The sequence below is a fragment of the Gorilla gorilla genome, chromosome 21 (genome assembly GCF_029281585.2).
Source record: "Gorilla gorilla gorilla isolate KB3781 chromosome 21, NHGRI_mGorGor1-v2.1_pri, whole genome shotgun sequence".
Taxonomy (NCBI): domain Eukaryota; kingdom Metazoa; phylum Chordata; class Mammalia; order Primates; family Hominidae; genus Gorilla; species Gorilla gorilla.
The window spans coordinates 53,585,368-53,599,781 of NC_073245.2; the positions used below are offsets into that span (position 1 = coordinate 53,585,368).

General features: G+C 58.0%; 1 protein-coding gene and 1 pseudogene across 1 annotated transcript; both read right to left on the bottom strand.

Annotated features, from left to right (window-relative positions):
• Nucleotides 1–2: 2 nt before the first annotated feature.
• EMILIN3 (elastin microfibril interfacer 3) lies at nucleotides 3–6,269 on the bottom strand. The gene is made up of 4 exons (XM_004062158.5): nucleotides 5,900–6,269; nucleotides 4,454–4,576; nucleotides 3,056–3,279; nucleotides 3–2,471 (listed from the first exon to the last, which is right to left on the bottom strand). Exons 1-4 carry the CDS (start codon nucleotides 6,064–6,066, stop codon nucleotides 685–687), a joined length of 2,301 nt encoding a protein of 766 aa, XP_004062206.4. The 5' UTR covers nucleotides 6,067–6,269; the 3' UTR covers nucleotides 3–684.
• A 2,847-nt stretch (nucleotides 6,270–9,116) lies between these two features.
• Nucleotides 9,117–9,218, bottom strand: LOC115931803 (uncharacterized; annotated as a pseudogene).
• Between the last annotated feature and the right edge of the window lie 5,196 nt (nucleotides 9,219–14,414).

Genomic DNA, 14,414 nt, shown 5'->3' on the forward strand with positions numbered 1-14,414 from the left:
GTCTTTGTGCTTCTGTTCTGTCCTGAAGGACACGTGAGGAGCCAGAAACATCTGGCAGCCTCTGGTCCTTAGTTCAGATACAACATCCGTGAAGCTGCCAGGTGTGAGGAGAGTTCCAGTGGGCATCACCTTCCTGCACAAACCTAGTCCTGATGGCTGCTAAGAGAAGCCGAGGGGACAAGAACAGAAGCCACCAAGGGCTGTGGACTGTTGCTTGTGGGCACAGGGCAATGCGGACAGGCCACTGGCTGTGAGCCTGTAGGTCTCTGCACAGTTGCTGAGGCTGGTGCTGACTGCCTGCAGGGTCCTCTCAAGGCCTTACATACGGACACTGATCAAGGCCAGTTTGCCACAGCAGCTGCCCCTGCCAGCCACGCTCAGGCCCTGCAGCTGGCTGCCCAGACACTGATTTGCAGACAGTGGAATGTGAAATCTCTCAAGTCCACCCTGGCCTTCAAGCATGACATCCTTGCCTTGACCGCTGTCCGGAACTGTCCAGTTTGTGCAGCACTGTGCATGGGTTTTGGTGGCTGGGACAGCCACATGGAGGATTCCCTCAGTGGCCTCCTTAGTGCCATTTGGGCTAGCCAGGGAAGGCTGGAAGGCGCTGCTGGATAAGGCTGGGCTCTGGGGTGATGTTCCCCAAGTTGGTGGGATCTAGGGGTTGGGTCCTGGCCAGCCTGTCTAGTTGGCTTGCCCTGGCCGCACCTGCTCAGCCAGCTGGGCCTGGCAGTCCAGTAGGTCATCCCGGAGGCGGGCAATGTCCTGCGTGTGCTGGGCCAGCGTACGATTCAGCTGGTCCACATGGCTCCACAGGCCCTCTCTGGGCCTCAGTGGCTCAGTGGGCAAGCTGTCCAGGCCCGTGGCCAGCAGGCCCAGCCTCCTGCACACACCCTCCACTTGTGCCACCCGCTGGTCAAAGTGTCCCACTGTGTGCTGAAGTTTCTGGGCTGTGTCCTGGCAGCGGCTCAGCCCACTGGCCACCTTGGCCACACCAGCCTTGAGTTGCTCCAGCTCCCCACGCAGGTTCAGGACCTGCCTGTGGCCAGCCTGAAGCCTGGAGCCTTGGCTGCTGACCTGCTCCTGGATGGCCTGGACTTCGGCTTCCACCTTGCGTTCCCGCTCATCCAGGGACGTGTTGGCAGCCAAGAAGGCATCAGAGTACTGGCTGACAGAGTCACTGAGGCCTGTGAGCGACTTGCTCACTGAGTTCAGATTGACCTTGAGCAGAGTGATCTCGCCTTGAAGTGAGCTGCCTGTCCCTTCTGCCAGCTGTCCCTGGACCTCGGCCACAGTGCCATTGAGCTGCTGGAGCAGTGCTGCGTGGCTGGCCACCTGGCGTAGGAGGGCCTCGCTCCGGCTCTGCCAGGCCTTCACCTCTGCCACGAGGTTGTCCAGGATGGCTGAGGTGGTGCTCGGGGTGCACGAAGTCTCCAGTGAGACCAACCGTTGCTCTAGCACGGCCAGCTCTGTCTGCACAAGGGGCCGAGCTGACCTGCCCGGAGAGGCGCTGTCATGGCTTAGCTCCCCAGCCAATGTTGCTACGCGCTCCTCGAGGCTCTGCACGCGCTCTTCCAGCATGGTCCCAAAGCCGCCCACTCCCCACCCCCCCATCTCCAACCTCAGACAGCATCCCCTTGCTCCACCCTCTGTCCCATTGAGTGTCTCCAGACCCTCAAGCAGCCCGTCCACACCTCCCTCGAGCATGGCAGCAGAGAGCCTCGTAAGCTCATCCCCGGCCGGGGCACCAGGGCCCCTTTGGGTCTCGGTAACTGCCTGCAGGGCCCTCTCAAGGCCATCCATACGGGCATTGATCAAGGCTAGTTGCCCACAGCAGCTGCCCCTGCCAGACACGCTCAGGCCCTGCAGCTGGCTGCCCAGCTGTGACAGCTCCTGGCGCAGGGCCAGCTCCCGGCCATCAAGGCTCTGGTGCAGCCTCCGGCTGGCGGCCTGACCCTCCTCACATTGCCGCCGTACCTCCTGCACCCGCAGGTCACACTCACTCTGGACGCCTTGCAGCTTCTGCTCGAAGCCATCCAGCAGGCTCCCCCAGAGTCGGTGCAGCCGTCGGTCCACGTACTCCTCCAGCAGGGCCAGGGAGGTGAGCGGGGATGGTGGGGCTTCCCGCAGCCGCTGCAGGTGGGCCTCATGGCCAAGTGCCAGCCCATGCACCTTGTCTAGAAGCTGCACCTTGGTCCGAAGAGTGTTGCTCACCTCTGTCACCTTGCTTAGGATCTCATCTAAGGGAGGTGTTAGTGGCCCTCTGGCTCTGTCTCCTGGGCCCACAAGCCCCTCAGGGATGACCCCAAAGCCCACAGGGACAGCAGGAGCCCTGGGGCCACCAGTCATCCTGTTGGGATCCTCGTGGCTGGCCACCAGGCCACTGAGGGTACCATATGTTTGAGCCAGGCGCTGGACATCACCCTCCAGGCGTTCCAGCCGCTCACCAAACAGCCCCGGGCCTTTCCTTCCTGGGAAAGAGAAGAGAGCCCCAGGGGCATCACTGGCCTCACCCTCTCAGCTTGTCACAATGCCAGGCCACCCAAGAGACTTTCTGTTCTTTTTCTTTTTTTTTGAGACAGAGTCTTGCTCAGTCGCCCAGGCTGGAGTGCAGTGGTGCGATCTTGGCTCACTGCAAGCTCCGCCTTCCGGGTTCATGCCATTCTCCTGCCTCAGCCTCCCGAGCAGCTGGGACTACAGGCACCCACCACCACGCCCGGCTAATTTTTTTTCTATTTTTAGTAGAGATGGGGTTTCACGATGTTAGCCAGGATGGTCTCGATCTCCTGACCTCGTGATCCACCCGCCTCGGCCTCCCAAAGTGCTGGGATTACAGGCATGAGCTACCGCGCCCAGCCCAGACTTTCTGTTCTAAGCCTACCTTCTCACTGGGCATAACTCCCTCAGCTTTATGGTGGGGTGAAAGTGGGGCTTGGGGCTTGCCCCTCCCCATCCATGCCGGAGCTCAGCCAGCCTGGGATCAGTCCCCTCCCTGCCCCTGCCACTGAGCCCAAGAAACCCAATCACCTTGGAGGGTCTCCTTGGGCAGACTCACCATGAGGGCTGGGGGCTGCTCTGCTGTAGGAAGGGGGCCTGGGGCCTGGGTCCAGCTGCCCCGAAGGAATCTGAGGCTCAGGCTCCAGCTGGGGTGAGGCAGCCCCATGGTCCGTGAGGTGCTCAGGGCAGCGTTTCCCAGTGAAGCCGGGACAGCAACGCCAGGCGAGGTCTGTCACTGTCTTGTAGCCAACCCTGTATTTGGGTCTGAGTACTGTGCGGTACCTGGGCCAGGGAGGGCAAGAGAGTGGGATCCTGCACCTGAGGGCTGTGCTTCTGCCCCTAGCTGGCACTCAGGGCCGCCCTCAGACACTTGCATAAGGCTGGGTATCTCCCCACCTCCATACCACCCCCAGGGCTGTACTTTTTCTGTGCTTAAGGTGACAGGGGTGGGTAAGGGCAGGCCTTCCTGAAGCTCACAGTCATGTTAGGGAAGGATGCAGGTAGAAGTCCCACCCATCCTGGTAGCTTGGAGAGAAGCAAGAATTTTGCCCCATCACTCCCAAGACCACTTGGACCCCCTCTAGCTCATGCTGCCATGAGAAATTCCACTCAGGCTGCATTAGCACCTGGGAGAATTCAGACACAGCCCCAGCCCTCCCTGTGGGCAGGGAGGGGCACTGCCCTGGAGCTGGCGCTGGCCGCCCCCTCACTGCCCTGGGGGCCACTCTTGGCTCCCACCTGCTCCCCTTAGTTCTTTCCACTCCTCTCTAGCCTGCTCCGGGACCTCGGCTCTGGTCAGAGAGGCAGATGGATGGGTACCTCTGATTGTGAGCAGGGAAGGGAAGGTCCGGGGTACAGGCAGGCTCGCGAGGGTCCATGCCCTCACTGTTCAGCCACATACCTGTTCACCCACTGACACACCAGAGACAACAGGTTTGTTTCCACACACACACCTGAACCTGTCCAGGTACAGAGCTGTGCGTCCCATGTGCGTGCAGCCCTGCTGCTCCGGCTTCCTCTCCCTGCCCCATGGCCTGCCTCCTTGTGGTCACCACAGTCCTCCCTGGGCCTGCCAGGCCCCCCGGTGGCATCACCCGTTGCCTAAGGGGCCCTCTGCTCCCTCCTCTCCCCTCACCTTCTGCCTCTGTCACTTCCTCCTAGCCTTGTGCTGCCTCTGCCCCCAGAACCTTCCCCTTGTCCCTCTGTGGTTCCTGGGCTCCAACCCAAGCCTGCCCCTGTCTGTGCAGGTGATGCTCTGCTGCAAGCCCAAATCCCTGGGGTTCTCCTTGGCACCCTCTTTTCTGGGGCCGCCTTCTACTCTGGCCTATATGGGGGCTCAGGTGGGCTCTCTGGAGTCCAAGAAGCCCCTTGTGGAGTTGGCAGCTGCTCTCAGCTGAAGGCAGGACTGGCGCTTGTGCCAGGGGATTCCAAGTGTGTAGGTGAGGAGTGCACTTACGTGACTGTCCCGGGGCACTTGGGCCCCCATCCACACTGCCGGTATTCAGCCTTTACGTAGCTCTCCGCTCCCTCCTGTAGGATGCAGGTCACATTCCTGTGCACCACATAGGCACAGAGGGCCCTACAGGAGAAAATGGCACCCCTGGAATATCTGGCTGAGTGAGGCCCACAGAGGCGCCTACCCTCCCACCTCCATCTGTGGGCCTCAGCAGGACTCCAAACCCCCATGTCTCTTCTGTCTGTTCTCTGTGTCCCTGGGAGCCAATGCCCTTGGTCTGGGGTCCAGCCCCGCTGCTGGTCTCTGATTCCAGCCTCCGTGATGGGTGGCCCCTGGGCTAAGCACTATTTGGAACCAGGAGCCTGATGTGGCTGCCCCTCCCTGCGCAGGGAAGAGGCCAGCCCGGATTCTCCCTCAAGTGCCCTGCCACACCCCCCATCCTTCGCTGATTCCAAACTCCTTATCTTGGCATTCAAGGCTTCCGAGTCCCCACTCAGTGACTCCTTTGAGAGCACCACGTCTTGTCCTTCCTCCCTGCCTGGCTCCCGGGGAAATCCACCTCTCCTCGTAGTTTTGCAGCCCCTGCCTTTGGTCCTGTTCCCTTACTCTCAGAGCAGTTCTTGTACCACCTCCTCCAGGAGGCTCGCTGTGATGTACCCAGGCCCACTGAATGTTGGTACTCTTCCTCCTACAACAGCTCTCAAATTCAGCTAGAATTCAAGTTCAGCCAGCATCCCAGGCAGAGCCTCCAGCCCACTTAACTGAGGCCAGTTCGCAAGCCACTGCCCACAAAACACCAGAAGCTGAGGCGGGGAAAGCAGGCTCCTTGATGAGCCACAAGGGCTGAGGAGGTGGCTGCTTGGCATAAGCCGACCACTGTGGACGGCTGTGCCACAGCACAGGCCCGGAGCCAGGAGCCCGCTCTGGCTCTGCAGCCCGGCCACGCTGGGGCTCCCATGGGGTTGCCGGGGCCAGGGTGACTGTAAGAGGGCGGCGGCCACCCGGATGCGCAGCTCTATCTCCTACCTGGCCGTGCCAGGGGAGAGAAGGGAGGCCCGGGGCGGGGGAGCCACGCGTGCTCAGCGCGCGGAACGCCCTCCCTCCTCTCCCTCCACCTGGTCCGCTCGCCCGGAGTCTGCACACAGCGCAGCTGGAAAATGTTACTTCGCTGGAAAGGTTTCCGCGGGCACTGCCAGGATCCCAAGCCGCCGCGCCAGGCCCCCTCGGTTCCTTTTTCCTCGCCAGCCCCGCAACCTCCCGGAGCGTAGGGCGCCCGCCTGGGCAGGGGCTCGGCCCCGGGCGCCGCCCCCTCTGTGCAGCGGCCTCGGGGTGCCCGGGGCCTCGACGCCCCCCGCGGGTGCGGGCAGGTGGGAGCGGCGACGCGCGCGGGCCCATCCCTCCCTCTTCCCGCCCGCCGCCCGCCGCCCGCCGCCCGCCCGCGCTTACTTGTGCGGCCCCGGGCGCAGCCGCGGGCGCCATCCCGTCGTGTAGAGACTGTAGCGGGAGGCACCGGGCGGCGCGGGCCGCGCCAGGAGCGGGGTGCCCCTGGCCTGCGCCCCCGAGAGCAGCGCCGCGACGGCGCACAGCCAGACGAGCAGGCGGCGGCGACCCATAGCGGCCCCCGCGCCTCTGCCCGGCCCTGCGCGGTGCCCCCCGCCGGGTGTCCGCCTGCAGCGCCGCGCCGCCCCCGCCGCTGGTCGGCCTGGGTCCCGCCCCGAGGGTCCCTGGGTCCCCTTCGGCCCCCGAGCTCGCTGGCCCGGCCGCCTGGCGCTTCGCGGCGGCTGCGTCCCGCGGAGTGGCCGGCGCTGCTCGCGGCTGGGGCCGCGGAGGGGAGGCGGGAGGCGGGCTCTTTGCGGATTAGCATAAACTTGGGGCCGCGCCGCTCGCCGCCGCCAGCCCCCTCCGCCGCCGCCAGCCCCTCGCCCCAGCTCCGAGCGGACGGCCGAGGGGCCGCCTGCGAACAGGAGGTTCCGAAGGGAGCAGCCCCAGGTGGCAGGGGCGCAGGCCGCCGCGCCCTGGGAGGCCCCCCGAGCACACCAGCCACTCTGTCGGCACAGAGTGCCCACTCTGCGGGCACGGGGCGAGAAGCAGAGAAGCGGACCCCTGAGGCCAGCCTGGGCGTGGGCTTTCCAGGAGTCGTCCACCCTCAGGATACGCTTGTCTTCAGAGTCCGTGTGAACCCGGGAACTGCTCTCCAGGGCTCTGGAGCCGAGATGGCCGTGATTGGGGGCACAGCAGCACCACCTCCCCCGCCACCTTTGGAATAGACCCCAGATCATCCCCGTTTGCTCGCTCTGTCTCCTGGCTCCATCATTGCCCGGGAACCTTAGTTTGATAACTCCGCTGACCTCTCCCCAGGCATCCCACCTCCCCCTTACCCCGCAACCTCTGCCACCTAGCCTGGTGGCCCGGTTGCACCTCTGGTTCTCTGGAGGCGCCTGTGTTGCCTCTCTGTCTTAGGTATGGGTTGCACCGAGCCCGAAAGGCCTATCACCGCCCCAGCCCAGCCAAAAGTGCTGTGCTTTTCGTGCAACTGAAGCTCTAAGCCGGCTGGTCAGAGAAAATCCTCAGGTCTTTCTCACAGGGCACTGCCGCCGTGAAGCCAGGCGTCGTCCACATTTTGCTTGTGAAGTTGACTCTTGGAACCCAAGAGTTGGGTTTTATCGTCGTCCTCATTCAGTATCACCTTGCTAACTCTCTAACCTGCACAGAGTCCTTCTGATTCTGTCATCAGAGCGGTACTTTCCTGGCCTTGTCTCATCCACACCGGTGGCTACAGCCTTCTGTGTCTTTGCCCCAGGAGCTGATAGGTGTGCAGAACGCACAGAACTCTGGGGCTTGCTTGGAGAGACCTCCCTCCAAATTGACCTTGAGATATGAATTAATGCCTTTTGGATAGGGCGATGGTTATCAAGGATACTGGAAGGGGCAGCTCTGAAACCCACATCTACTCCCTGCCCTTAGCTTTAGTGGCTTTTGGGTTCTGTGGGGCGGACACCTGACCCCAGCTAGGCCCATCCTGCTTTCTCCCAGGCTTTGGAATCAGAACACAGAAGCTGAAGGAATCCAGCTTCCAGGTGTAGGTTGTGTGAGTTTCTCAGGGCTGTGGTGACAGCCACAGACTCAGTGGCTTAACACACAGAAATGTATTCTTGCACATTTCTGGAGGCTAACTCCAAAATCCATGGGCCAGCAGGGCAATGCCCCCTCCAGTGGCTCTGGGGAGAAGCCTTCCTGCCTCTTCCAGCCACTGGTGGTTCCTGGCAATCTCTGGCGTTCTTTGGTCAAGGATTCTTTGTAGCAGCATCACTCCAGCCTCTGCTTTCCCTCCGCATATCCCTCTTCAGGTGACCTTTTTTCTCTGTGACTGTGATCTGTGTCCTTTCCTCTTCTTTCTGTTTTTGTTTTTTGAGCCAGAGTCTCGCTCTGTCGCCCAGGCTGGAGTGCAGTGGCGCGATCTCGGCTCACTGCAAGCTTCGCCTCCCGGGTTCACGCCATTCTCCTGCCTCAGCCTCCCGAGTGGCTGGGACTACAGGCGCCCGCCATAATGCCCAGCTAATTTTTGGGGGTTTTTTTTTTGTTTTTTTTTGTTTTTTTAGTAGAGACGTGGTTTCACCGTGTTAGCCAGGATGGTCTCGATCTCCTGACCTCGTGATCCGTCCGCCTCGGCCTCCCAAAGTGCTGGGATTACAGGCGTGAGCCACCGCGCCCTGCCTTTCTGGTTGTGTTTTTAAATTTGAGACAGGGCTGGGCGCGATGGCTCATGCCTGTAATCCCAGCACTTTGGGAGGCTGAGGTGGGGGGATCACCTGAGGTCAGGAGTTTGAGACCAGCCTGGCCAATATGGTGAAACCCCATCTCTACTAAAAATAAAAAAATTAGCCGGGCATGGTGGCGGGCGCCTGTAATCCCAGCTACCTGGGAGGCTGAGGCAAGAGAATCGCTTGAACCCTGGAGGTGGAGGTTGCAATGAGCCGAGATCATGCCATTGCACTCCAGCCTGGGTGACAAGAGCGAAACTCCATCTCCATAAATAAATAAATAAATAGAGACAAGGTCTAGCTCCATCACCCAGGCTGGAATGCAGCCTTGACCTCCTGAGCTCAAGTGATCCTCCTGCCCCCGCCTCCTCTGTAGCTGGGACCACAGTTGTGCACCACCATGCACAGCTCATTTTTAAAATTTCTGTAGAGATGGGCTCTCACTTTGTTGCCCAAGCTGGTCACAAACTCCTGAGCTCAAGTGATGCTCTCACCTCAGTCTCCCAAATTGCTAGGATTCTAGGCGTGAGCCACTGCACCCAGCCCAGCCTCCTCTTCTTATAAGGACACCAGTCATTGGATGTACAGCCCAACATAACCTCATCTCAAATGATTACGTCTACAAAGACCCTATTTCCAAATAAGGTCACATTCTGAGGTTCCAAATGTTCATGAATTTTGGGAGGGGCACAATTCAATCCACTACAAGGGCACTTGGCTGGTAATGATAGGAGAGACCACGAGAGCTCTGGGGGAATCATGGGAAATGGAGAAAGAGGGTGGTCAGGGGAGAGAGGGGCAGAGTCAGGGGAGAGAGGGGCAGAGTCAGGGGCTATGTGGTGAGTAACCATCTGGGGACAAGCTGTGACTTCCCTATCTGCTTCCAATAGTCCACCATCGGAGCTAGCTTGAATGGGTTTCTGATCCCAGCAACCAAATGTCCTCTACAGAGAGAAACTGCTCTAGTCATGAACTGTAGAAATGATCCCTAAAAGTATAGTCTTACAGCAACCACATGGTCCCTAAGACAGCCTTTCACTCTCCGTATAAAAGCACTGAATGTGCTATTATATGCTCCAACCTCTAAGAGAGATGTTATGAACCATTTTGCTGAGGGCAAGATACACCATATCCACAACACGCTCTTGATCTTGTAACCACTGACTTTGCGCTTTTTAGGAAGTGAGAAACATCTGAGCCAGCTCCTCATCCTAGGCTGGGTGCTGACTGCCTGGCAGCATTGCCCAGCCTGGCTCTGGGAGGAACTCCCCCACCCCAGAGGCTGTGATCTTTTTCCAAGTGGTCCCACCCCTTCCTCTCACTCCCTTCCCCAGCCCCAGATGTGGGGCCCAAAACTCACAAGGAAGAGGCTGGACCCTGTTTGAGCTTGGAAATGTCCACGTCATAGGGGCTAAAAGATAGCTGGACCCCACTTCCCCCTTTCCCAGGTGGCTGACATCAAACACCATGCTCCCTCTTTCACTGCAACAGTTTTGGGATCCAGGATCTGGGCCCCATTCTAGTGGGGGTGGAGGACCTCAGTACAGGGAGATGCTCAGGGTCTTGGCTGGATCAGGCCAGAGCGGGGGTCCCCCCATAGACGATGAGGCCACTTTGCATCTGCCAGACAGGAAACCTAGGGAGGCCAGAAGCAGAGGAGGAAAGGAGGCAGTCATGTTCCTCTGACTCAGACTGGAGTTTCTACACCTGGATGGAAACAGGCCACACATGGGAGTGGGAGTGCAGTTTCAGTTCACAGGGACATGCACAACCACACCCAACCCATCCCCCATACCATTATCATGCATGTGCATGAGTTTTTCCTTTTGTACAGATGGGGTCTCACTATGCTGCCTAGGCTAGTCTCAGACTCCTGGCCTCAAGTGATCCTCCTGCCTTGGCCTCCCAAAGTATTGGGACTGCAGGGGTGAGCCCTATGCATCCTGCCTTTCTTTTCTGTTCTTTTCTTTTTTTTCTTTTCTTTTTTTTTTTTTTTGACGGAGTCTCACTCTGTTGCCCAGGCTGGAGTGCAATGGCGTGATCTCGGCTCACTGCAACCTCTGCCTCCCAGGTTCAAGCAATTCTCCTGACTCAGCCTCCCAAGCAGCTGGGATTACAGGCACATGCCACCACGCCTGGCTAATTTTTTGTATTTCGTTTTTTTTTTTAGTTGAGACGGGGTTTTGCCATGTTAGCCAGGCTGGTCTCAAATGATCCACCCACCTTGGCCTCCTAAAGTGCTGGGATTACAGGCATGTGCCACCACATCTGGCCTTTCCTTTTCTTATTGAGGGCCCAGCACATAAGAGTATTAAAAACCACACAAAGTTGTATGGGATGCAGTTCCCCTAAAAGAGACAGAAATAGAAAGCACTGAAGCTGCTGGCTTTCTGGTACAAGCTCTTCCTGGTGCATATGGACCCCTCCTGCACAGGGACCACAGCCCTTGAAGGCACCAGCCCTAAGGTGCAGCCCTTTGTCCCTGCCCATCTCCCTTACCCTCTTTTTTTTTCTTTTTTGAGAGTGCACAGCTAGGCCTCCCTGCCCACAGAGCCACATTTGGAAGTTCTGTGCAGCAAGGCTGTTTGCCCAGGCTCACTTTTTTCTCCACATCATCACCATCAGCATTTTGATTATACCTGCACCATCTTAAAAGGTTATACCAAATGCACGTGAGTTTCTGGGGCAGGGGTTTGCACTGACCCCATCCAGCTAGGCAGAAGCAGGGCTCGTCCAGGATCCTACGGGGGATAGATGTGCAGCCTGGAGGCGAGGTCCTGGAAGAGTCCAGAAATCGTGGAAACTGGGCTCTGTAAAACCTGGACGGACTTCCATTGAGTGAGAGTAGCTTAGGAACAGCTTAGAAATTGTGAATGCTGATGGACTGTCAACATGGACATATGCAAACCAGATGCAACATTATGCAAATTATATACAAAATACATGCACAGGTCTCCCAACTATTGCAAATGCCAGATAGGGTCCTTGAAGACCCTAAGTTTAGCTGAGACCTGTTGTGGGGCAGAGAGATCACCCTGGACTTGCCAGTTTCTTTCTTTCTTTTTTTTTTGAGACTGAGTCTCACTCTGTTGCCCAGGCTGGAGTGCAGTGGCGTGATCTTGGCTCACTGCAACCTCCGACTCCCAGGTTTAAGTCACTCTCGTGCCTCAGCCTCTGGAGTAGCTGGCACTACAAGCGTGAGCCATGAGGCCCAGCTAATTTTTATATTTTCAGTAGAGATGGGGTTTCACCATGTTGGCCAGGCCAGTCTTGAACTCTTGACCTCAAGTGATCCACCTGCCTTGGCCTCCCAAAGTGCTGGGATTATAGGCATGAGCCACTGCACCTGGCTAGGACTTGCCAGTTTTCTTATGGTGGGCAGGAAGGGCTTTGCTCCAAGGTGGTTCACACACTGTGGGGAAGAAATCAGGCAAGGAGTCAATTAGACTCAGGTTTGAATCCCAGCTCTGCCACTCACAAGTTGCATGACCTCCCTTGAGTCACTTCACCCCTCTGAGCCTCTGCTTTCCTATACGAAAATGATTATTATGAGGAATAGATGAGAACTTTGGCCAAGGCTCCCATGTGCACAGTCATGCACATAACAGACGCCCAGTGAGTGTGGCAGGGCTCTGCACAGAGTCCTTTCTTGGGGGTTGGATATCTGGGCCTCCTTTCTAGTCACTGCAGTAGCAACTGTGCCCCCTCAGGCTGTGGGCATGACCTTCTTGCAAAGCAGCACATGCAGCTCTGGGTTTGGAAAATGTCAGTGCTTGGATGGACCAGGAATCCATGTACCTCTCACTCATCAAGAAATCTGGCAGAGGTCACACTCAACAGGGGTGCTGTGGGTACCCCAGCCAGACTCCCTTTCCCTGGTCAGTGTACCCATGAATCCCCTGGCTGCAGGTGTGATGACTGGGAATGCTCCCAGCTGCCCCTTCTGCGAATTGCCCTTGGCTGAGGAGTGACTGGCTGATAGGGTGAAATGGTTTGGCTGTGTCCCCACCCAAATCTCATCTTGAATTGTAACTCTCACAATTCCCATGTGTCATGGGAGGAACCTGGTGGGAGGTGATTGGATTATGGGGGCAGGTCTTTCCTGCACTGTTCTCATGATAGTGATTCAGTCTCACAAGATCTGATGGTTTTAAAAAGGGGAGTTTCCCTGCACAAGCGCTCTTTTCTTGTCTGCCGCCATGTGAGATGTGCCTTTCACCTTCCACCATGATTGTGAGGCCTCCCCAGCCACGTAACTGTAAGTCCAATAAAGCTCTTTCTTTTGTAAACTGCCCAGTCTAGAATATGTCTTTATCAGCAGTGTGAAAATGGACTAATATACAGGGGGACATAAAAGGCAGCCTCCTCGCCTCATGGTGGACAGCCCAGTGTTAGTTTATGTTGCAGAGCTCCCTTGGTCAGGCCCCTCTAGACTCTTCCTGGGATCCATTCTTGCTCTATTTCCATCCTCTCCTGTTTTCCTACCTCCCTTATGTATCTCTCCCAGGAGCCCCCTTGATAACTGACTTATAACTAGATCCCTGTCTCAGGATCTGCTTTTGTGGAACCCAACCCAAGAGAGGGGGACAGACCTGCATGCAGAGGGGGACATGAACTTGTATAGTCAGGAACCATAGGGTAGCGTGGGCTCACAGAGGAAGAAGTGCCTGGGTGCCTGAGCTTGGGGGAAGGGATCAGAGGGTGTTTCACAAAACAGGCAACACTAGAGTTCACCGCATGGGGAGAAAGCACCCTGGGTGGTGGGTGCGGCATGTGCATGGCCTGGAGGCAGGAGAGAGCCTGGTATGTATGGGGAACCCCGCAGAGCTCTGGGTAGCCCAGGCTCCAAGAGAGGTTGGCAGGGGCCAGACAAGAGGGGCCTTGAATACCCCAGTGAAAAGTCTGGACTTTACAGCTGGAAACGATGCATGCAGAACTGTCAGGAAAAACATCCTGTGGCTGCAGCTGTGTGGAGCAGACACAGGAGGTGGGGTGCCAGTGGGGTGGCCCTGGCAGCAGTCAGCCACCAGGCTAACAGGGACCGAGGGATAAGGAACAGGGCTAGATTCTAGAGGCTTTCAGGACAAAGGACTAAAAGGCCTTGGTGGCTAATCTGGGGGCTCTGGGTGTGGGAAGGAGTCTAGAAGGTACCACAAAGAGAAGAGACAAAACATCAGGGCTGAGGCAGGGTTGAATGAGCTGTACAGGGCAGGGGTCTGCATTCCCTGTGCCCACCACAGCTAGAGCCAGGCTGAGCCTCCAGTTGGAAGGTCCGGACACTGACCAGAGTATGTGGCACAGCTGGCCTGACCCCAGTAAGGACCTGGTGCTGCCCCTCACTGGAGGGGCTGGCCTCCAGGCCTGATTAGGACAGGGATGGGGAGAGGCTGGGGGCAGGGGAGTGGAGTGCAGAGCTGCTCAGGCATCGATGCGGGGGTGTGGTTGCAAGGCCCTGGGAAGGGCTCACCGTCAGCTCTCCTCTAACTCTTCTATTCATGGGCACCAGAGTAAAAACTACACAAGATTACCCACTGGTGATGGGGGAGGCAGGCTTGCAATGCAGGGTGTGTGCAAAGAGGCCAAAACGAGCAGGTGAGGGGGCTACCCTCTATGGGGGGAAGGAAGTGGAGGGTGTTGCCATGGAAGACTCATGCTTGGACAGGCAGAACCTGCCCTTCACCCAGACACTGTCCTTATCTCAGACCTGCTCTGCCTTAATTCCTTAATTTGCTGGGACATTTGCTGGGCACCCGGTGCTGGAAGCACAGACAGGTTGGCTCCAGGCTCTGTGCTCAAGGCATCCAGAGGGGCAGAGGTGGATGAGAGTTAGAGAAGCCCCAGGAGGGGCCAGAAAGGGGCCTGGGGAGGTGAGAGGGGAAAGAGCATCCATGGTGGGAGGCACATGCTCCAATCAGAGGGAGGGGACTTAGGAGGGGACATGGCAGGAGGGGAGAGGGCTGCGTGCAGGCTGAGGACTTGAGGAGGCTGGGGGGTGCTGCATTTTGACGCTTGGCCTTCAGCCCCTTGAATCCACTCCAGACCACTTCCTAGTGCCACTGCCATTGTCTATTTCTGAGTCGAGCTCCAATCCAGACTGGCAGTCCTGGATGCGGGGGGCCATCTCCTGCCCAAATTTGCCAGATGAATGCACCGTGGGTGTTAGATGGGTCATTCTGTAGCCATGAGGAGATGGCACTAGG